Here is a 23,187-nt window from a genome sequence, read left to right as displayed (position 1 = left end):
CGCGTTCCCGGGAAGGGAACATTAGGCGTCGATCCGACTTAGATCCATTTTGGATATCTAAGTCGAGATCGTGACTAGATTCCGGTCTCGAAAAGACGGAATCTAAGTCATACGTTTTATGTCAAACTTATAAACTGTGCTAACACTCTGTTTTGCAGGATATACATTATTTATTTGCTCGGACTAAACTTGTCTTGCAGGAAAGCTGGTTTCTGGAGAAAGGTGGTCCGAGCGCCCGGAAGGGATCCGGGCGCCCGGGAGGCGAATTTTATCCCGATCGCGCGTCGCCACGTGGAGCTCGCTAGTTGGACCTGCCACGTCTCACCAGGGCGCCCGAAGGGGATCCGGGGCGCCCCGAGCTTCATATAAAAGGAGGGTCAAAGGGGACCTTCAAAAACAACTGAAAAAGAGAGATCTTATACTGCTTGCTCTGCTGCTCTGCGCTCCTGCGACGCTAACAAAGCTCCAACAACACGCTCTTTCTTCTTTGGTTAATTTTCTTGTCGGTATCACTTTAATTTTTCATTAGCATTTCAGCGCTTAGTTTGTAATAATTTTTTGAACTGCTAGTGATTGCCCACCGAAAGCACCCTTGTGTGTGGGTCTTGAAGTAGGAGTCGACATAGGCTCTTAACCAAGTAAAACTGGTTTGTGTTAGCGTTGTTTTTCTATTTCCACTACGCGTAACTCTTTTCGAACGAATTTTGTAATCGATATTCACCCCCCCCCCCCTCTCTATCGAAACATCATGATCCAACAGCATTAACCTTTGTGCTCGAGCGGCTACCAGCAACTCGAAATCCTCTTGAGACAGGGTGACGCTGGCAAATCGTTCAACTTTCCATTTCTACGTTTCAGATTCAGGTGAAAGTTCCCACAAATTGTGCCTAATTTGATCCTATCTGAAAGCTGCGAAGATGGCGCACTAGGAAAGGTGGCACTAACATTGACTTGGAGAAGACTTTGCTAGGGAGAAACGACGGCATCTAGCACTCCTTTCGTCTCCTTTCTGCACACACTTGAAAGAACCAATAGAACGTTAGGACAAAAATCAGGGAAGGGATCCCTGGCATAGGCTCTCCGACGCTCAAGTCAATAAATAGTCCAGTGAAAAGTGGAGAACAATAAAAATGTGAGTGTGTGCTATCAAGTTGGCCTAGAATGTATTGCATACCTCGTCAATGAAGAGAGCCCTCCTTTTATATCACCTCTCATAAACTCTGCAATAATAAGGCGACATGAAATATTCGATGTCAGGAGATGTCAGATAATGGAAGGGGTACAGTCTGAAATGTATACAGTTATCCTCCAAGGAATCTTCTGTTATAGGTATATGAACAATCTCGTGTAACCTTTGCAATAATGATAGAAGTTGTATATTCATCTTAATAAGAAGTTTCATTGAATGCATATGTTGTAACCGAAGAATATTCTCTAGCAAATGGTTGTTACTCTCTGACAGGTGGTTATGATTCTCTGATAATGTTATCCCCTGAATATATCTTAGCCAAACCTTTAGCCGACCAACTATATATTATGCTGGCATATTGATATGTAAGTAGGGTATTGAGTCCCATAAGACTGTTCAACCTTTGGGTCGCTCGGCTATATACTATGTGATACTGGGGATATGATATTAAAGCAAGAGGGAGTCAAATCCCATAGGCTTGGCTGGCTATATGACTGATCGACCATATGCTGGGATACTTATCTTTGAAAGATGGGGAACTGAATCCCGAGAGATCCAATTTGTACTTTAAGTCGATCATCCATATGATAGGAGACGTGCTTTTGAAGGGGGTAACTTGAGATTTGGAAGTTCGATCAAGTTTATAATGAGAATTACCTTTGAGCAATGTAAACCTGACCGGTATTGTTACTGACCAGCTATATGAAAGAGGGTTGTCTTATACACTCGTCCGGTCGTAATGTCGTTCAGGTTATGTTCGTAATGGTATTGAGCTCCTTAAGTTTGACCTATTTAAAGGTTGACCGACCATGTGTTGAAAGACTTGTACTATGAGAATGGGAAGCTGGTCCTCTAAATCCGACCTAACTTATGATCGATCGAATTTAAGCTAGGTCGGTCATCCCTTAAACTCGATCGATTATTTGCCAATTGGGCGCATATAATAGATGTCTTAGCACTTGAATGGAGCACTTGGTCCTTTGGATCCGATCGAATCTTTGGTCAGTCGTCCTTGTACTGAAGGTCTTAGTGTTAGGCGAGGAGCAATAGTCCTATTGAGGGCGACCGGTTGATTGCCACTTTCTTTTGACTTTAATTGTCACCTCACTTTGACCTTGACTTCCATGTCACTTCTACATCTACCCGTAACATCTCGTATCATGTGCTATTTTGAAAAGTAAAACTCCACGAAAAAATCAAACCAAAATATCAAGGAAAGTAAAGCAAAAGGAATAACAATAGCAATTGTGACACGGAGAAAAGAGGAAGAAAAGCACATCTTTCTCCTTAGGGGTGTAAATGAACTAAGCCGCTCATAAGCTATTCGAAACTCGATTCGATAAAAATTCGTTTGAGTTCGTTTAATGAGACTTGTTAAGATAAACAAACCAAACTCAAACTTCACAATATTCGACTCGTTAGTTCGTGAACATGTTCGTTAAGTTCATGAATCAACTTTTAAATAAAACAAATAATAATTTTGATATTAAATTTATAGATTTTACACTCTACTTATAAAATATATAAACAAATATATCAAATTTATTTATTAGAATAAAAGTATAAATTTTAATAAAAATATTATAGTTTTCTCTAAATATATAATTTAATTTTTAATGAATATTTAAATTTATAATTTATATTTATTAAACTCGTTTAGGTTCGATAAAAGCTTAAATAAGCTTGTGAAGCATGAATATATTCATTAAATAAAGTTCAAGTTCGGCTCGATTATAAACGAGTTAAACTCAAGCATTCAAGAATTCGACTCGACTCAAGAATTTGACTCGATTCAACTCGACTACACCCCTATTTCTCATCATCATTATCATCCTCATCATTCAACACTGATGAGGAAGTACAAGTAACGGATATGGTAAAAGAGGATAAAAGAAAAATGATTTTAAAAACTAACAACTTCATCAAGAGGATAAAAGAAAGGAAAAAATGGTAAAATACTTCAAATGGTTTAAGTAGTGGCAAGAAAAATTTCAAATCCTTTTCTTAAGCCATCATGAAAGTTAAGCGTAGCAATTCCTAGACAAACAAGCAAGCTCTACAGGTGGAATGGAAGTTAAAATCCGTTATGCCGAACAACGCGAATTTCAGATATAAATTGTCTATAATTTTATTTTGGAGATGCACTTTGGTCGAATTTTAATTATTGGCAACCAAATTTAAGTATAATTGGAGGATGATTCCCAGTAATCGATTATTAGAACAATATTTAACAATTTAGACAACTAAAGTCCCCCAAACGAACTAAAGCTTGTATTAAAAAGACGAGACTAGAATAGTTCAGATCAAGAAGTCATCTGCTTTGTTAAATCTTGCTTGAAATGCAAAACAGTTAGTGTGTTATAATTTCATAAATATCGGACATTATGACATCTCAGGAGGGAACAAAAAAATACAACATTCAACACTATTACACAAGTCGGAGGATAACATATTACTTCAGTTGCTAAACTACTTCAGAACCTCAAAAAAAAAAAGGTAATGAGACAGTTGCAAGGCAGCATCAGCTTCATCGCCAACCGAGTATATCATACCTGCTAGATATCCAGCTCACTATTGATGTCTATGTCCAACATTTCCGAATCCACCTTTTCGACGTCGACTTCCTCATCATCACCCTCGTACTGGATGAGGATAATGTGTATCAGAACTAGAACGTTTAAACTTAGATGGATAACTAGTAGGGAAAAACCAAATGGCAATAAAAAAATGCATGTCCCTTGACATTTCCCTGCCTTTCCCTTCCTATCTTTCCGACCAGGTATATCAAGCCTCAGCATTATGTCAAGAGGCAAGAGGATTAAATTTCATGCCCAAGTAAAATGTAAAAGGAAACCTTTCTGCAGGTCACAGGTCACTGGTATCATTAAATTTAAAGAGAGCTCCCCGTGAAATTTTCAAAAATGAAATTGTGTACTATATAAAGGCCTATAAGGCGAAGTTTGTGACGAACTTCATCCATCGATTTAACCAATGAAATAGAATCATCATCAAACCAAATTTGCCCGATTATTTGAGATTGTGAAAGGAGAGAGTTATGTAAAGCCAACATTACAAATGTCTAAACCTACAAGGATAGATTGCGACGTCACCTGCTTGTATGCATTTTGATCCGTCGGTGGTGGAGGTATGTGAGTAGTCTTGGTTGAATGCTTTGCATCATCACTCTCATTGATTGCAGTAGTTTCTGCAGCTTCAGATTTCTCGTCAAACTCATTGGCTTCTAACAGTTCATCTACAGCATGAGCAGCCATACCAGTCAAAGGCAAGGTATGACGCACTTCGGAACCCTTACCCTGTTAGTTATAAGTGTTGCCTTAGCATACTTAATTGAATAAAAGATAAATTTGCAAGGACATTTAGAAAACTAAAAAAAAATATTTAAAAAAAAATCCCAGAGAACAGAAAAAAAATGGCCTTCAATTTTGTTCACACTTGTACCTCTGAAAATATACGTTCAAAATAATTAAGATAATAAGTTTTTACTCTTAGTCATATTGTCAAACTTAATCATTTATATGTTAGGAAATTAAATTCATATATTGATGTCATTGTGCCAGACCAAATAAACAGTTTAAATGCAAGTAAAAAGGACCCATGAAAAGCTCCCTCTGACCTTGTCCAAATATAGAATGCTAGAAGCATTTCTTCCATGTTTGTGATTGTAATCTTCTACTGATGATTTGTTTCTTTTTTGGATTGCTTTCATCATCTCAATTTTTTTTATGGTAGTTTCTGGCAGGGGTGCAGGTCCTTCAGACCTTTGTAATTTCTCAGATCTGAAAGTCATCTCCCGCTTCCTTGAATTACCTGCAACAAGAAAATGATAACACCATGAGAATAGAAATATGGTGTGTATTGAATGGAGCATAGAACTTTATCTGGAGGTTGCATACTGCAGTCTAGAATAAACACGCAGCACAACATAATTTGTTCTAGACTGTAAAATTAAATCTCAATATAGAAACGCTCAAATGAGAGTAAATCAATTAGGAACAACTACATATTGTAAAAAGTATGGTTCAAAATCGCAATTGTGAATGGATACAGCCTAGGCACAGAATAGTACTAGTACCAGTGCAGCAGCCTCAAGTGACAAATCAAGTTTTTCACCTAATACACCCAACACAAATTAGAACGGAACAATGCAAACAAATTCATTGAGATGATACTGTCAGTGCCAAAATTTAACATTCAATAGGGTACTGGGGTCGCCCCACACAGCAGCAGGATGTTAATAGAACTTTAGATTGCTCAAAATTACTTCCATGAAGGTGAGGAAGACAAGATATCTAAATTAACCAAAAACAAACAACAAACAAAATTTACAATTTAGGCAGTTCAAAACTTCTTACACCATAATCTATCATCAAATTACCATGTTCTACTTCTTTGCTAGTTAGCTGGATATTTAAATGGTCTCTTCATAACAAATAAAACATTATTTAAAAGATAATTGTTCGCTGCGCTTATTTTACCATTAACATTATGCTCCCCATCACTAATAATATTAACACTTGGATCATCTTCATAAGCATTCAGTTTTAAGGTGTCTGAAAAAAGTTGATCTCCAATCTTTTGCAGACGAGTCTGTGACCTGCAAGTAGATAAAAGTTTCAGCATCACATTCCAATACTCGAGTATTAGGTGTCAGATTCAAAGAATATATAAAGCAAAGCAACCAGCCAAGTGCTAGACCCTCTAATCACTGAAGGGCTATAATCTGGCAGTTGAACGCTATAAAATCTAGGAATACAGTTTGAAGACATAATATCATATATCCCAAAGAAACACATCTTTCAAATGAAAACAGGTAGAAGTGAAGGGAATTTTATTGTTCTAAAAATTATACTTGCCGTTTTAGCTCCTCTTGTGCTTTTATGTAACGCCCATGAGCTTTGATGAACCTTTTTATTTTCGAAGAGATCCTGCATCTCGTTAAAAAAAAGGGGGGCATAAATAAATATATACTTCAAAATTACAAAATGAAAATAAAATATGATTAAACACCAGGATTAGGAATATTTTCAACCTTTTGCAATCATCTTGTTCTTTATGAAGTTGTGATTCAAGATCCTCTATTCGAGTAGAAAGGTTGTGTGTTTCATTTATTTTCTCATCCAACAAGCCCTGTGGAGGAAGTCAAGAACAAGAGTCGGCCACCTTCATAAATACATAAATGGCGAGGTAGGAAATTTGCATATGGAAAGAGTAGAGCTAAATTGGATTATTGAAGGATATTATGAGAAACAAACTAGAAAGCTCATAGTAGAAAGACAGTGAGAAAGGCAAATCTTGACATTAAGGGTTCAGATGTGTTCATATTTGTTACCTTTGAAGAAACTACTATCATACTTACTTTTGAAGAAACTACTATAATACACACTTCATCTTGGACTCTGATGTTATAGGGAATCCCTTTCTATCGTGGAGGAAGACCACAATGCACATGGTGCTCACTTACCATAATGGAATTTGGTGGACCCAACTATCATTATGGACAGCGAAGATGAACCACAACACCACTGTCATATGATACCCACTATTTGAGTGTGATGAGTTGCAAGCTTTGGGTGCCCCTTCTAAAATGAACTACTTGTTTTGAATTGCATAAATCAATTGATACACACTATTATACCTGTATTGATAGATAGAAACATACATATACATATACACACATATATTACACACACACACATACACACATATATATATATCCAACTATTAGGGTTCTTCTAAGAGGTAATCTAATTTCCTAAAGAACCAAGTCCAGTGCAGAGAAAGTATAGTATAAGAGTATGTCCTTATCTGTATGTGAGCTCACTCAGAAGAAACACCAAATTCAAGTGAATGCAAATGGTCACTTTTTATGAGACCCCATGTAAAAAAATTATTAGATGGCAACCATGGGAATTCTATGAAGAATGACCTAAGGACTTGAATTAAGGATATGTTCAAATTGTCAAATATACTTATATTGATAGGATAGATTCCCCATAGCAATCCACATCAAAGAATTGAGTTATTCTGTGGAGTAAATAATTTCCTAGAGTAAGAAGTAGGTCATCATAGCAAGTCAAGTGTTGGAACAAAGTATTAAGTTATCAGGCATCCAGTCTATCCACATGTGAGATCATTTAGATCAAACTAATGACTAAATTACCCATAAAGCCAATGAAATTGTCTAGTAAACTCATGCTGCCATGCACATAATTTCTAATTCAGTTCAAATACTAAACCCGAAACAAAGGCTAATTGTCATTTTCTCAGTAGTCCAATGAAATTGTTACATCATTTGTCATCTCCACTAATTATGGCAAACTAAATCTCAGGCGATCCTAAAATCAAATATATTTATAATGTGCTAAGTTTCCGCAATTTCTATGAACCAACTAGAAGGAAAGTGTTCAAAAGAAAATTGTAAATGTTGAGGACCCGGTCCTAAATAACATATAGGATACAAAGTAGCAATACAATATTATACATATGAAATAAATAGAGACTACCAAGGGTATTAGGAGTTGAATAATTTCCCATTAACCTTTACAAATTTCTTGGATCTAAGCAAGCTAAACCAATTCAACAATTTTGATTCGCTATGAAATTTAAACCAGAAAATATAACTGAACCAATTGTTCTTTAAGATCATATTGATCTTCAATAACCAAAAGTCCCAAACATAACCCAACCTAACCAAGGACTAAGGGTGGGCATGATTTGGTTTATTGGTTGGTTTATTGGTTAGCAAAAACAAATGTATCCATTGAAAAATCCTAAAAAATGGATGATATTTACCTTTCCTAAAAAGTGAAAAATGAATGAGTTTCCTTTTAATGAATATGAAATGAAGGGAAATGAACTGAATGTTTTATTTATCAAGTTTTGTTCTAATAAATTAATGGCCTTGTTTAATGGACTCAAAGGAGTTTCTTTAGTTATAGAAAGTATGTTTGTCAGTAGGTAGTTATTTGTGTAAAGACTTGTCAAGGTTTCCAGTATTCTAAAGTGTTCTTGAATTCTAGCATATGTTTTTGTTATCTATTGTTGAATTATCCTTCTTGAAACCCATGTTTTCTTACTTCTCATTCTCCTCCCCCTCTTTCCCTTCTCTTCTTTTCACTCTTTCCTCTTTTCTTTCTTGTATCTTCTCTACTCAATTCTGCACCAATCTCAATGAATTTTAATGCATATGAAAAATGAATTACAAAGCACAAACTTGAGCAAAAATGACAACCTTTTAGCAACAATGAAACATTGATGGTTAACCATCCTAGTCGTAATTATATATATAGTTTATAAATAAAGAAAAATAGACATTAGCCACTTCCATTGAAACAGAGTAATAGTAACACCAGAACTACAACCCAAAAGATTTCAACTATAAAATTCCTAAGAAAAAAACACGAGCTATACAAATAGGAACAATACAAAGTGAATTCAGCATATATAATCAAGTGACAGTAGCTTCAAAATAAAATATCACCACAGTGCAATTAATATGGCTGATGATGCACATAGCAAAGAGCTAATAGCAAAGTAACAACTAAAGCATAAAAAGAAAAAAGTGATATATCAATCAACTCATGAGACGGCTCATATAAAAGAACAAACAACATGGTAAATTCAAAGATAAACCTAAAATTTACCTCAAGTTGGTATTTGTGATCATCAAGCATCTCAATATCCAACTGAAGTTGCTTTAACTGCATGAAGTTCAATGAGGAAAAAAAAGTAGCAATATCCTTAAAGTAAAGCTTAACAACAAATTAAACCTGCTCTTCAAGATCATCTTTCTCATTATAGGATGGATCCTTGCCACCCTTTTTCCTCACTTCCGAATCATCAGAAGCTTTAAAGCTTTCAGACTGATCACTTCCTCCATCTGTACGCTGCTTCTTTCTATGCCTTCTGTCACTGTGAATTTGATTGCCACCATCATATAATGAACACTTGACATGATATATAAGTATATTGATCAACGCTAATTATTAGATCATTAAAAAATAAATCTAAATGGGTTTATCAATGTTGCATGAGTAAGAACCATGGCAATTGCATGGGACTTGACATAGTTCAAGAATAAATTTGTGTCTCAGATATGATTAGCACTTTCATGAAGAAGAGAAAATCGCCAAATAGCACAGAGTACTGTTTCTTAAATAAAAGATGAACACAATGGAAGGCGATCTCTTTTATGGGCCTGAGATATTCTGGTTTCATTCCCACAACCTCAAAACATGTCACTTAAACTTTCATGATGACGCTAATGCAGCGCGAAGTGTTTCAGACTAGGGTGAAGTGCAAGGCGACAACAATTTCCGTGAGATGCTTTAGATGGGAGAGATTGGCTTCAGCATGAAAGATCTGGTAGCGGACAGAGGCTTTCACGCAAGAGAGACTGAGTGGGACAGAGGGGAATTGCATGCAAGAGGGGAGATCACAGTCCCACCGAGAGATATTAGGTGGGTGAAAGAGAGGCCACGTGAGAGAAATAAGGTGAGAGAGGAATCGCACACAAAAGGGTAGCCAGCATGGAAGGGAGGTTCATAGGCAGCAAAGATCCAGCGGACAAATTTGAGAGTGGAGTAGTGTCGTGATCACACAAGGTAAGAAAAGATAAAGTGGAGTGGCACAAGTATGAGGCATAGCAAAAGAAGAAAAATATATATCCACTCTAAAAATCAACATTTTTCATTGATTTAATCAACACAACTAGAATAGATCATCCGAAGTATGAACTTGGTTTAGCTATATAATTTAGTTGTTATAAGTCCAAATCAATCTTGGTTTGAAGTCACATGATCAAAATCTTTGCACCTACCTAATGAAGTCTCCCAAAGCTTAATTAGCCCTCACTAGATCCCAATCCTATAAGTCCATACCTAGTAAGCGGTTCAACTTAATTGATCGTCCAAAATTTAAAATGTATCACAATGAGCAATTAAAGATGATAAAAATTACATATCCAACATCTTTCTCCAACTAAAGAAATTTAGTTCACATATTTAATTACATAAAAGGAATAGCATATATGTATGAGTAAAATTAATTCATGTTATCATTAATAATTCAATTAAATTAAATAAATACTGAAGCCTCAGCGGCACAATATAATATAATCTGGTCATAGACTCAATCTCCAATACGGTTTGATATTTTAAACTTTGGATATTTATGAGAAACAATACAAAATTAAGATTATTTTTAAATGGATCCATCTTTATTGCATTAATCTATCAAATCAACAATGTTTGTACACAATATATGTCTTCATGACTTGAGTAATAGAATCTATGGAGTATTAAAGCATGAACACCTTGTTATGCTACAAATTAGTTTCCTCATAAAATTATAGGAGACACAAGAATTAAAAGTAAAGTTTCAAAGTTAATAAAAAAGGTTTAGCACTATGTAAATATTTTTAAAGGAGCCTTACCTTCTCCTAATGGGTGACCTTGACAGACTAGAACCTACAAGTAGAATCATAAAATCATCAGAGTGGCACATAAAAACAACCTTATAACTAGCAAACCAAGAACAGAAAGCTATCAGGCAGATGTACACGCATGTAGATTAGTAGCGCAAAGTGACAGAATAGGTTTTTCAAGAAGAAACTAGAAATACAAAGAAACTCAGGATAATGCTAACCCCTGTCATGGGAGATTGGCTTTCGATAGCGAAAAGGATGTTGAACCCTTGCAACTCTGCTAGGAGAGACCCTTCTATGAGGTGAATACCTTCTATCAAGTTTATCTCTTAAGTCCGCACTTCGAAAATCACGTCGACCTGCAAATGAGGCAAGAAAATTTCAAGAAAGAGAAGAGCAATTCCTTTTTGATACCAAGATTGTCCAGGATTGGAGGACTCAAATAATCTTATCAAGCTTACCATCAGCATGAGAAATATGATAAATTCAATAATGACTAATATCGGCTTCTCAACAATTCCAAGGGAACATGGAACAAACAAAGTAGATCATTAAGATAATAAATCAATATCCATGCAAGGAACTTAGATCACTGAGAGAATCCTTTGACTATACAATAAATAGTGGATGGAAAACTTGTAATAGACCTCTTCTGGAGCAAAAGAAAACATAAGCAACAGATACTGAGAGATTTTCCACTGATGAACCATTGGCATAAGAAATAAAGCGCCTTCAATCAGGTAATTGTGCTGATCTGGCTAAGAATCTCCCAATATAATCTTGAGGCAAATCCCTTCTATAATTGTTTAGAAAGGTCCGTGAAACAAAGACCCAAAACATGAAACTCAATCCAGAGAGCATGAAATCAACCGAATGTTTCATATATTACTTGCTGAACCTGTCAATAAAGTAGAGTCTAGAGCCAGCATATATCAGTAAGTACACAACAACCCTAGTATTTATAATCCTTTTCCTTCATTTGGTCACTATTAATACCAGAACAATCAAAACTACCATCCACCAACTGTGAGGCTAAGAAGAACAGGACATGAGCCAATTTCTGGAGATACCAAAAAGCTGTCTGATAGTTGATAATCTCAACCTTTATATTATCAAAAGAGGCCAGACATATGGAAGAAACATTCTCTAATAATTTCACCTGAAAATATTTTGGAAAATAAAAAAACAAGAACAGAGTTTCATCTGCAGACAGTTGTACCAAGTTTCATTATTCTCCAAGTACTAGTAGCGATCCAACAAATGTGACTTCAATATATATAGAACCAAAGGCAGAAAATTGAAGTAGCAAGTAAAGAATAAACTTAAATATCCTGGCCAAGGATTTCTCAAAACAAAAGCACTGGATATTGTGAAGCAGCATAAACATGTGACATTTATGATCAGCAGACTTGTACTTGCAGCTGTGCACTTATATTCCCTATGCATATATCGATTAGAATTGCACATGTAAAATGTTTGAGAAAAAAACATTTAACAAATGCAAGAGAATCTAAATTTCTCTAAACTAGAAAAAAGAAAATACCATTGAACAATGCAAAAATTCGTGTATACAATAGAAGAATAAGTATATTAGTAAAGAAGTGTGGAGAACTACAATTCTCTGTCTCAATAAGTTATGTTAAACAGAATAATTAAGAGTGAAAAAAAGTCATAAAGATTAAAATTTCTAACCGGTAACTCAAAGGGTTGAGTTTCTAATCCCACTAAATTCATTTGCTAGATTATTTTTTATGTTGATAGGCAAATTTAAGTAGGTATCAAAAATATAAACCAAGAACAAATCAGTCAAATGACATGATAAGTGGAATCTGGCTCCATTCTTAAAACACTGGAATTGACATTCAAACTCTTAGACATTCATTTCTCTAATGGCAAGAAATTATTTCTCTTCAAACCCACATGTCCTACCAAGACAGAATTCAGAACAAAGCAACTAAAAGTTCTTTTTAACCAGTATCAAACTCTATAAAATATTTGGATGGTCTCATAACCACTCAAGAAATCATGAAAAGACTAATCTTCCATAAGAACATAAGAATGCATAATAGCACAACAGATGGTCAACCATTATGAGAAATTAGTGAAATTCAGTGTTTTGAAACTCCATTATTCCTCAAAGACTGGATACTAAATTATCATTTATAATATTGGAGTATAGAGCATAACGCCTAAAAATAAACTCCAAATGGGCAGAGCTGAAGAATCTCCTTTTGAAGTGTGTAAACATGAGAAACGCTTAAAAAAAGTGTAATTGGTGATAGAGTTTGTGAAAGGAGCCTGCATCCTATCTCATAGGAACGAAAGAAAAAGGTGATATGATGACTTCAAGGAGACCATTCTCCAATAAACAAAATAATTTGATTAATTAATTTTAATTTTATTGCTTGCCTAAGAAGGGAACATAATAATTTCTAACAATAATAGATATATTGACCTACTACTCTAAATTACTAACCTAAATGATAATATTTTGAAGGGGTGATTTGAATATGTCTATTTGGGATCATATCATTCCACCATCTTTCAAAATACCCTTGTCATCAAGGATGATCTTTTTTTCTTTTTTTTTTTTAGATGACTTGCATAAAATATCTTCTTATTGCTGACCAGTCGAGATTTCCTTTTGATAAGGTTGTGATAGACAAGTTATAGTTCTTTCTTATGTCCGAGTGAATATACCTAAAATTCTTTTGATGAAGTGGTGTGTTGTGTCGAGTCTTCGTTGAGAAGTTATAAGAATGCTAATACTTTCTTTTGTAAGAGTGTTTTTGCATTGAGTCTTCCTTCACTTTGCCTTGCTTCCCGTCTTCATTGAGTTATAACATAATAATATTCTAAACCATCCCTTATTTTAAATGATCTCTAGCAATTTGTGGTCGTTGCCAAACCTGTGTGGATTTGATGCACTGGTTGAAGGGGATATCGCCTTGGAGAAGGTATTATTCTTTGGTTCTCTTAAATGATGGAAGTAGAGATTGTTATAGATGATTGAAGATCACAAAAAGCCTTTAATGTAGTATGTCACAGAGTTAATTTTAGCACCAGTCACCTATGGGCGACACTTATAAAACTTATACCCGCAATTATCTTCACAAAATTGCTAAATCTAACTTACTAGAGACGCACACAAAATAAACCAACAGAAATTGAGAGGCTTGAGAGATTAGTAACTGAAGATTGCTTACTCTTCTTGAGGATATTTTTGAAGATAGAGGGGAAGAAAGATATTTATAACCATTTTCCTTCCAAATAGACAGTTGAGATAAAATTAATTTAATGGTGTATTATGAGCCTAGAAGGCTCCTAAAAAATGTCTAGAATGATCTCAAATAAGAATTTAAAAGAAAGATAATCGGCCAAGAGTGTGGGTCAAAGGGGAGGACCAAGAAGCCCTCTTGGACTTGAAATTGGGGTTGCGACACTCTTCCCCGCCTAAGCTCACGACATCCTTGATATGTTCTCTTCCCTATATAGCACTTAATATGCTCAATGACTTGTCACAATGCATCCTCTTGTTCACAACTCGCCTTAGTATCTAGTAGATTCTTCCACTCAAACACGTATTCAAAATAGTTAAGAACTCCTCTCCTTTGGATGATCTTGTCCACAAAAATGTATTCATCTTTATTGAAGGAATTGACAATGAAGGCTAATGCACAATTGGACTCGTTTCTACTTAGGTCATCCTTGTCTTCATGGTAAGGCTTGAGAATGCTCACATGGAAGAGATGATATCTTGAGCTTTGGCGGAAGTTGGACATGGTAAGATAACTTACCCACACATTTGATGAAAGGGAGGGACTTTCATATCTTCTTACTAGCCACTTGTGCACTTCCTGTAAGGACTTAAATTGCTTGGATAAGAGTTTTCACAGGTATCACATAGTTATTTAAGGTGTGAAGCGCCCAAAAAGAGGGAATTTTTGTCAAAATATTTACTTTGAGCTTTGGCTCAAAGTAAGGCGCTTTGATATAAATTTTTACAATTGAAACATACATAGGGAATTTCTGTCAAAATATTTCACTAATAAAATTCAAATATTCCACAAATTATTACACAATAATTTAAATATAAAATTCACTAGCATTCAAATTCACAAACTATTTCACTGATTTTCTTGCTGATTTTCAAAATACATCATCAAAGTGGTGTTGATTTCAAATGTCACAGTGGTGTTGATTTTTGAAAATTGACACCACAGTGAAATAGTTTGTGAATTTGAATGTTAGTAAATTTTATATTTACATTATTATTTAGGAGAGAGGAAGTTGATGGTAATTTTTTAGGGGAGAGGAAGAGTCACGCAGATAGAAAATAGTGAAATAAGTTTGCAGCTGATGTTTATTTTCTAGTGGAGAGGAAGAATCACGCAAGAAAAATGTGTTGCATGCAAAAGTTAATGCAACCTGATTAACTTAAAGGATAATTAAAGGTATGGGTTGGGCTTTAAAAAAAAAAATTAAAACTTCAATAAGGCGAGGAAAATCACTCCTTAAGCACGTCTTAACCTCTCAAAAGGGGCACACTTCATTCAAAGACCGCACTTGGGTTGCCTAGGCGCAAATGGCGCACCTGGCTACGCCTAGGCCTAACCAAGCGTGTGTTTTCACAACTATATCGCCTTCCTCAAACTCTACATGTCACCCCTTTATATCTACTTATTTCTTCATTTTCTTAGCAGCTTTGTCCACATAAACCATCAAAATATCAGTAGCTCGCTCATGCCGCTCCTTGGCTAGCATATGGGTCGTTGGGCCCTTCCCTTCATAAGTCAAGGCGATGGCATTAGGTGTCATAGGTTGTTGTCGAATCATAGTTTCAAATGGGTTTTTACTTGTAGCCTCGCTCTATTGTATGTTATAGGAGAATTGGGCTACATCTAGCAACTTTGCCCAATCTCGCTAATGAGCACTCACATAGTGCCTTAAGTAAAGCTTAAATAGCCTATTGATGCACTCAGTTTATCCATTGCTTTAGAAATGTAAACTTGTAGAGAGCTTATGAACCATATTCATCAACAAATCTCTTATCAAACTTATAAATAAACAAAGAAACTCTCAAACAAACAAGCTTGTAATATTAAGCAATCTAGCTGATTAAACAAGTTTAAAAAAGGAAAAAGTTTCAAACAATGAATCAAACTCAAATTAAGAGTTTGATAACGAACATCTAACGAACTAAGCCCAAGCTCAAGCTCAAAAAAAAAGGAAGAAGAAGAAAGCAAGCTTAAACAACCATTTCAACAATTTGGTCCATTTTAGGCTTGGCTTGGCTTGGCTTGGCTTAAATACCTTATAAAGCAAACTTAAATGACACAAAGCTTAGTTCATCTTGGCTCAATAACACCACTGCATCTACACAAAATCTTATAAGTAGATAGATGCACTATTGATCCTCAAAGCGTCATCCTATATGCCCTTGAAATCAAAAACCATCTCAAGGTTATACAAGAAACTATCAACCTCCTTGGCATCGCGGGCACCCTTGAAAGCGGCTATTGTTAGCGTTGGAATAGAGCTAAGGTTGTTGACACTTGCACACCTCGAGCTAGTCCCATATGTGTGCTCATGACCATCCTCATGTGTATGTGCTTCTACTTCTGCCCATAAATCCCGCAACTATTCCTTAACGAATGCCCTAAGTCTACCAAATTCCCGAGTGACGCGTTACAGCTCCACATGGTAGCATTCTTGCAATCAAGGATGACTTTCTTAGTGGAAACACCTAACTCACCACACTCTATCTCTACCCTGTCTAGAAAGTTAGTGAGATCCCCAAAATGAACTTTACCTCAGATATATCTTCCTACAAGCTATCGACATTAATCACCTCTATGGTGGATTGCACGTTAAAGATAGCTTGCTCCAAGGTAGCAACTCATGCTTCAATAGGATCTACCTCAGTTGTCTTAGCCTTGCCACACCTACCCTATGTTCACTGCTCTTCTAGTGCACGAGATTGATTTTCTAAGACCCTAACATATGACATAATTGCTCTTAAGCACAATACTTAGATGAGAACTTAGCTATGATACCAACTATGATCCTATCATGGGCTTAATTTTAGCACCATTCACCCACAAGACACTTAAGACAACTTATATCTGCAAAATTGCTAAGTGAGCTTAACTCGCTAGAGACCCACACAAGATAAAATAAAAGATATTGAGAGGACTAGAAAGATTAGTAAACAAAGAGTGTTTATTCCTAAGGATAATTTTCAAGTAAAGGAAAGGAAGCATTTATACGCATCCTCTCCCAAATAAACGATTGGGATCAAATTAATTCAATAGTGTACATTACAGCTCTAGAAGGCACTAAAATATGTAGATATTTCGACGATGAGAACATTTTAGAAAAATATCTAAAATAATCTCAAGGAAAAAAACCTAGAAGAAAGACCATGGGCCAAGAGAGTAAGCCAAAGAGGTAGACTACAATCCTCTCTTGGGATTGAAATCGGATGGTTTATGATAAGTGGCTTCAAACGTAGATGTTACGATGATTGTGATAGATGAATTATTCTGCTATTATCACGGTTTAGATCCTTATGTGGATTGTCTGTACAGCTATTTTATTCTTCATTCTTTTGCTCTCCTTCCATTAGTATTTTTTCCAACCACGAGTTTAATATAGCTTTTATGGATTAAGAATTTTCAACTTTGCTAGTTCTCCATTCATTTTCAAACATCTTTTTTTTTCTTGCAGACTGCAAAGGATAACAAGCTTTTACAATGCAAGGATGACAAATCTTAACCTCTTTTGTTTCTTCAGTACAAATGTTCAACATTTTTCACTATGGCCAACTGTGAGTTTAATTAAGTTGAAGAAAGTGATTATGGTACTTCGCTACCACTTTAATTTATAGAATTTTGGATAGCTTTTCATCCACACGCTCATAATCTTTAGGGACAAAATGGGTGAGAAGACCATCTACAAACTCCTTGTATGATGCAGATCCATGACGACACGAATAATTGATATCAATGGAGAGTTTCACCATCTAGCGTTAAATGTAGGAGAAAAAATCTCGAAATGCATCTAGTCAAATTCAATAGAATCTCTACTTCTCCAGTTGGCGAAATTCATCTTCCATCTTAGAGAAAGTGAGTTTAATTAAGTTGAAGAAAGTGATAATGGTACTTCTCTACCACTTTAATTTATAGAATTTTGGATAGCTTTTCATCCACACGCTCATAATCTTGAGGGATAAAATGGGTGAGAAGACCACCTACAAACTCCTTGTATGATGCAGATCCATGACATGACACGAATAATTGATATCAATGGAGAGTTTCACCATCTAGCGTGAAATGTAGGAGAAAAAATCTCGAAATGCATCTAGTCGAATTCAGTAGGATGTCTACTTCTACAGTTGGCAAATTCATCTTCCATCTTAGAGAATCTTCAATTTGTTACCATATGAAATCTTCCTATCATGTGTTAGAATTGACCAACATATTTTAAAGTTGTTGCTTTGTGACCAAAAGGTCATGAGTTCGAATCTTGGAAACAGCCTCTTGTAAAAAGCAGAGTAAGACGGCATACAATGGATCCTTCCCCGAGACCTGCATAGCGGGAGCTTCGTGCACCGGGCTATTCTTTTTTTATATATTTTTTATTCTTCTAATAGAAATAAAAAATAATAAAATTGTAAAGGAAGCTTCTTAAAATAAAATAGATATAGACTTGAGTTGTTAATAACTCTGATACAATCAATGCATATAACTGGTATCTGAGGATGATGATAAGATTGTGCTAAGGAAGATAGCGATGGTGATGGTAGAGGGATTATAATGTAAAGATATGCCAGTGGTGAGAAACCTAATTCTGATACCAAGTTGATAGGATTTCATATTCTTTCTCTTAAGAAATAACAAACAACAGCCAAGCTTTATCCCACTAGGTAGAGTCAGCTATATGGATCCTTTTATGTCATTGAGCTCTATCCCCCTACTATATCATCATCCATACTTAAATAAATTTTATCATGTTTTATTGTTGCTAACCAAGTCTTTTTTGATCTTCCTCTTCCTCGTTTGATATATGTGTTTGTCATAGTTTCACATCGCCTAACCCTGTACCATCTTAAACGTGTCTCTCGAAATTTTCCCTCAATAGATACAACTTCGACTTTCTATCTAATGATCTCATTTCTTATTCTGTCCATCCTTGTATGTCCACACATCCACCTTAATATCCTCATCTCTGCAACTCTCATTTTCTGCTCATGTGCTTGAGTAACATTTAGCTCCATATAACATAGCAAGTCTAACTACGATTTTATAGAACCCTTTAAGTTTTAGAGATACTTTACGATCACATGAAATACTCGACGCTCTCCTCCATTTCAACCATCCTGCTTGTATTTTATGTAAGACATCTCTCTCAATCCCTCCATCATTTTGCAAAAATGATCCTAAATATTTAAAGTTCTCAGTTCCGAGCAACTCATCATCTTCTATCTTAACAATTGCCTCATTACGTCTAATATTGCTAAACTTAAATTTCATATATTCTGTCTTTATTCTACTAAGCCTAAAACCTTTCCATTCTAGTATTTTTCGCCAAGATTCTAGTTTAGCATTTATTACTTCAGTGTTTCATCTTCCAAAATAATATTATCTGCAAACAACATGCATCACGGTACTATGTCTTGAATATATGTAGCGAGTTCGTCTATAATTAGTATAAAAAGATAAAGACTTAGAGCTGATACTTGATGTAACCCTATCTTTATTAGAAATACTTCAGTTACCACACATAAAGTCTTTACTCTGGTCGTTCCATCCTCATACATATCATTAATTAGTTCAATATATGTTACGCTAACATCTCTCTTTTCTAAAATTCTCCATATAATTTATCTTGAGGCTCTATAAGTCAATGAATACCATGTGTAGATCTCGTTTTTGCTCCCGATATTTTTCAATTAGTTGTCTAAGAAGATGTATACTTTTATTGTCAACCTTCCAAGTATAAACCCAAATTAATTTCGGTCACTGTGTCTCCATTATTAATCTTTTTTCTATTAATTTTTCCTAAAGTTTCATAGTATGTCTCATTAGTTTAATATCCCTATAGTTTGTATAATTTTGTACGTCTCCTTTATTCTTATATAAGAGAACTAGAGTACTTACCCTCCATTGATCAGACATTTTTTTCGTTTTCAAAATTATGTTAAATAATTTTGTAAGTCATTTAATACATTGTTTCCCTAGACACTTACATACCTCTATCGGAATATCATCTAGTCCAATGACTTTTCATGCATCCCATTTAAAACTTGTTCTACTTCTAAAGTTTGAATTCTACGATAAAAATTTAAAATTTTATACTCACTTGATCTACTTAAATTACCTAAGTTAAGTTAGGCCCCTAAACTTTCATTAAAAAGTTGATGAAAATACTTCTTCCGCAACTCTTTTATTTTTCCATCGTTACTAGTACTCTATTACATTCATCTTTAATACATTTTATTTAGATAAAATCTCTTGTCTTACTTTCTCTCACTTTAACTAGTTTATAAATGTCTTTTTCCCCTTCCTATGTATCCAATTTTTTATATAATCGTTCAAAAATTTCATTCTTTGCTTCATTCACTACTTTCTTACCTTCTTTCTTGGCTATTGTATATTTTTTAAAAATTTTCTCGTTTTTATAAATATATAATTTCTTATAAGTTGTTCGTTTTTTCTTCACTTTCTCTTGTTCTTTCTCATTCCATCACCAAAATTCCTTATTTTGTGGTACATGTCCCTTGACTCACCGAGTACACTCTTAGCTACTATTTTCAACTTTGATATCATCTTATCTCATATCATATTAGAGTCACCATATATTTCACCTACTACTTGTATTTCTACCTTCTCCTTAAATATATTTTATTTCTCATCCTTTAATTTACACCACTTAATTTTAGGAATCGTATATATTTTCTTTCTATTGATATTATGCTTGAAGCATATATTTAACACTACTAACATATGTTGGGTGATCCGGTGTTAAGAAGAGGGGGCCCCGCTTTAAGGAGGGTCCTTGGTAAGGTCAATCCAAAGGTAAGCCGATCGGGTAACGGCCTGGTTGACCCGACCGGCTGGTCCGAGCGTAACTAAAGATAACCCGGCCAGGGGCTTGGGTTTCTGACGCAAGGAATCGAGTGGCCGAGCGGAAGAACCGCCCGGCCGAGGCAGGGAAGGGAGGCAGAGGCCGAGCGATTAGACCGCCTGGCCGTTCCACAGGGAAACAGGGGAAAAGGTGTTCAAGCACTAGAGGTCTTCTAAGCCAGACCGGCACATATGTCCGGTTGGGAGAAGAGCTTCAGCGGGGCGGGTGAGTTCTCGGCTCGAGAGGAAGAAGCCCACATGCTCCATGGCTAGGTATTATTTATATTCATGAGGAGAAAGGTTTAACCGTCCCATCAAGGGAATGGTCTAAACTGTAGGAGTATGGCCTCAGACATGCTCCCCTGACAGGACCATACCGCGGCCTCAGACATGCTCTCCTGACAGGACCATCCTGCAGCCACCTTCTTCATCTGTCCCCTTGCCTGACTTGAGTGTCGGAGGGTCGTCGTCGGGATCTCCCCGGCCCGACTTCTGTACAGGTTCGCCGGAGATTCGTGCGACCAGGAGGTCTGATCCCCGGCCCGACTTCTGTGCAGGTTCGCCGGAGATTCGTGCGACCAGGAGGAGACCTACGTCATCGACTATGAGAGTGCCACGTGCCCAGCGCCCATTGGTTCAGCGATTCGGACAGGATCATTGGGTAATTAAGCTTTCTCCAAGAATGACTTTGCAATTTTTACAAATCTTTTAATTCTTCTTCCTAACCATAAGAAAATCAATTTGTGATTTATTATTCTCACTTTTGAACGTGACTAAGTGTTCTTCTCTTTTTTTAAAAAAATGAATTAGCTAATATAAAGTCATATGCTATCGTAAAATCTAATATAATTTTCCCTTCTTCATTTTCGTTCCAAACTCATAACCCTCGTGTACTCTCTCATATTCCTCATGTTTCACTCTGACATGCCCATTTAGATCACCTCCTATTAAAATCATTTTATTTGATAGAATATTTTATAATATTTTATCTAAGTCGTCCAAAAATCCTGATTTAGTAGTTTCATCTAATTTTACTTGCGATGCACATACGTTAATTATGTTCATAGTTTCTTTTGCCACTATTATCTTAAGGGTTATAATTTGATCCTTTTTTTTAATTACTTCTCCAACTTCATCCTTTAACGAACTATATACAATAATACTCACTCCATTTCTTACTGTACTTTTTCCTATGTATCATAACTTAAAACTTGAGTTCTCTATCATCTTTACCTTCTCGCCTACCCATTTTGTCTCTTATACACACAAAATACTAATTCTTCTCCTAATCATCATATATATACTACCTCCATTGATTCCATGTTTCAAATTTTAGACTATTAGTTTTACTATGATACTTGTTCTTATCCAACCTATGGTGTGAAAATTCTTGCCTAACACTACATCCAAGTTCTCATGCAGATATTGTGGTCCTTGCCAATACGTTACAGTCAAACCCTACAATGCAAACTCTTGCATCTGTGGCACTACACCCGAGTTATGGAGATGTAGCAGTCATTGCCGAGACATTACAGTCAGATCCTACAACGCGTTCCTTCTGGGGAATAACCTAGTATTAACACAATATTTTAATAGATATATCATTGAATATTTGTTATAATTTTAACGATGACTGGCAACCTAACGTAACTCTGCACTTTTATCCGAGCTTGGGGCCAATCATGACTAGTTGTGGGCGGAGTTCTTTCTCTTAAAAAATATGAAACAAAAAATTGATAAAAGAAAGGGATGAGATGATCACTTCAGGAGGATCAACCTCCAATAATCAAAAAAATTTAATTAATTAATTTTATTGCATGTTTTAGGTGTCGACAGACACAATAACCAAAGAAGCTACCTCTCCACCAACTTTAATGAATCGTCAAGAAGGCAGGAAACCGTACGAGTAGACAAGCAAGCGATTACCACTGAAAGATCCGCCGAAGCGACGGAGCTCCGCCTCGCCATGGGCAAAGTTGCAGCTCTGTCGAGGGCACCGACCCCTCTGGAACAGTAAGCAGAGCTTCGTCTTGTAAAGCTTCCTCCCGAACATCGCGACCCCACAGAAAAGAGATGGCACGAAGAAAAGTACAATCGACTGACAAGGAGAAGAAATCGCGCAGGAAGCCGGATCGCCGGAGACGTTCAGATATCGTCACGAATAAATACCTAAGACAAAAGGCCGAGCCTTGCCTAGGAAACCCTAGTTTCCTTTCCGACACCGTGATATTCAATTTGATTTGTTTATTCTTACTATTAAATACTAATTGATTAGCATACGTGTTCCAAAATTTACGCACCTAGACGTGGTTAAATCATCCATTTGACCACTAATCCACTAATCTCCATTCTAACAGATTTTATATTAATATATATAGTTTATGTTGATTCTAATAATACAATTCATTCTAAGAACCTATCTAAAT

At 35.7% G+C, this 23,187-nt stretch overlaps 1 protein-coding gene across 1 annotated transcript; it reads right to left on the bottom strand.

Moving 5' to 3' along the window:
* Nucleotides 1–3,485: 3,485 nt before the first annotated feature.
* On the bottom strand, nt 3,486–23,007 carry LOC122051111 (zinc finger CCCH domain-containing protein 13-like). Its single transcript, XM_042612070.1, has 11 exons — nt 22,688–23,007; nt 10,856–10,993; nt 10,644–10,677; nt 8,980–9,121; nt 8,854–8,910; nt 6,240–6,337; nt 6,064–6,135; nt 5,686–5,804; nt 4,824–5,017; nt 4,300–4,503; nt 3,486–3,831 (listed from the first exon to the last, which is right to left on the bottom strand). Exons 1-11 carry the CDS (start codon nt 22,812–22,814, stop codon nt 3,745–3,747), a joined length of 1,272 nt encoding a protein of 423 aa, XP_042468004.1. The 5' UTR covers nt 22,815–23,007; the 3' UTR covers nt 3,486–3,744.
* Between the last annotated feature and the right edge of the window lie 180 nt (nt 23,008–23,187).

Source organism: Zingiber officinale, chromosome 3A (genome assembly GCF_018446385.1).
Source record: "Zingiber officinale cultivar Zhangliang chromosome 3A, Zo_v1.1, whole genome shotgun sequence".
Classification (NCBI taxonomy): domain Eukaryota; kingdom Viridiplantae; phylum Streptophyta; class Magnoliopsida; order Zingiberales; family Zingiberaceae; genus Zingiber; species Zingiber officinale.
The sequence above is the reverse complement of the archived record's forward strand: the minus strand, read 5'-3'. Positions and strand labels throughout refer to the sequence as shown.

Bases quoted from the DNA above. Each gene is read 5' to 3' on its own strand.
- LOC122051111 (XM_042612070.1), bottom strand. From the start codon at position 22,814: ATGTTCGGGAGGAAGCTTTACAAGACGAAGCTCTGCTTACTGTTCCAG. The intron at 5,018-5,685 runs GTAAAATAAGCG...TTCTTGTTGCAG, and splicing joins TGGGGAGCATAATGTTAATG to GTAATTCAAGGAAGCGGGAG. The intron at 3,832-4,299 runs GTGACGTCGCAA...ATCCTCATCCAG, and splicing joins ATCAAAATGCATACAAGCAG to TACGAGGGTGATGATGAGGA.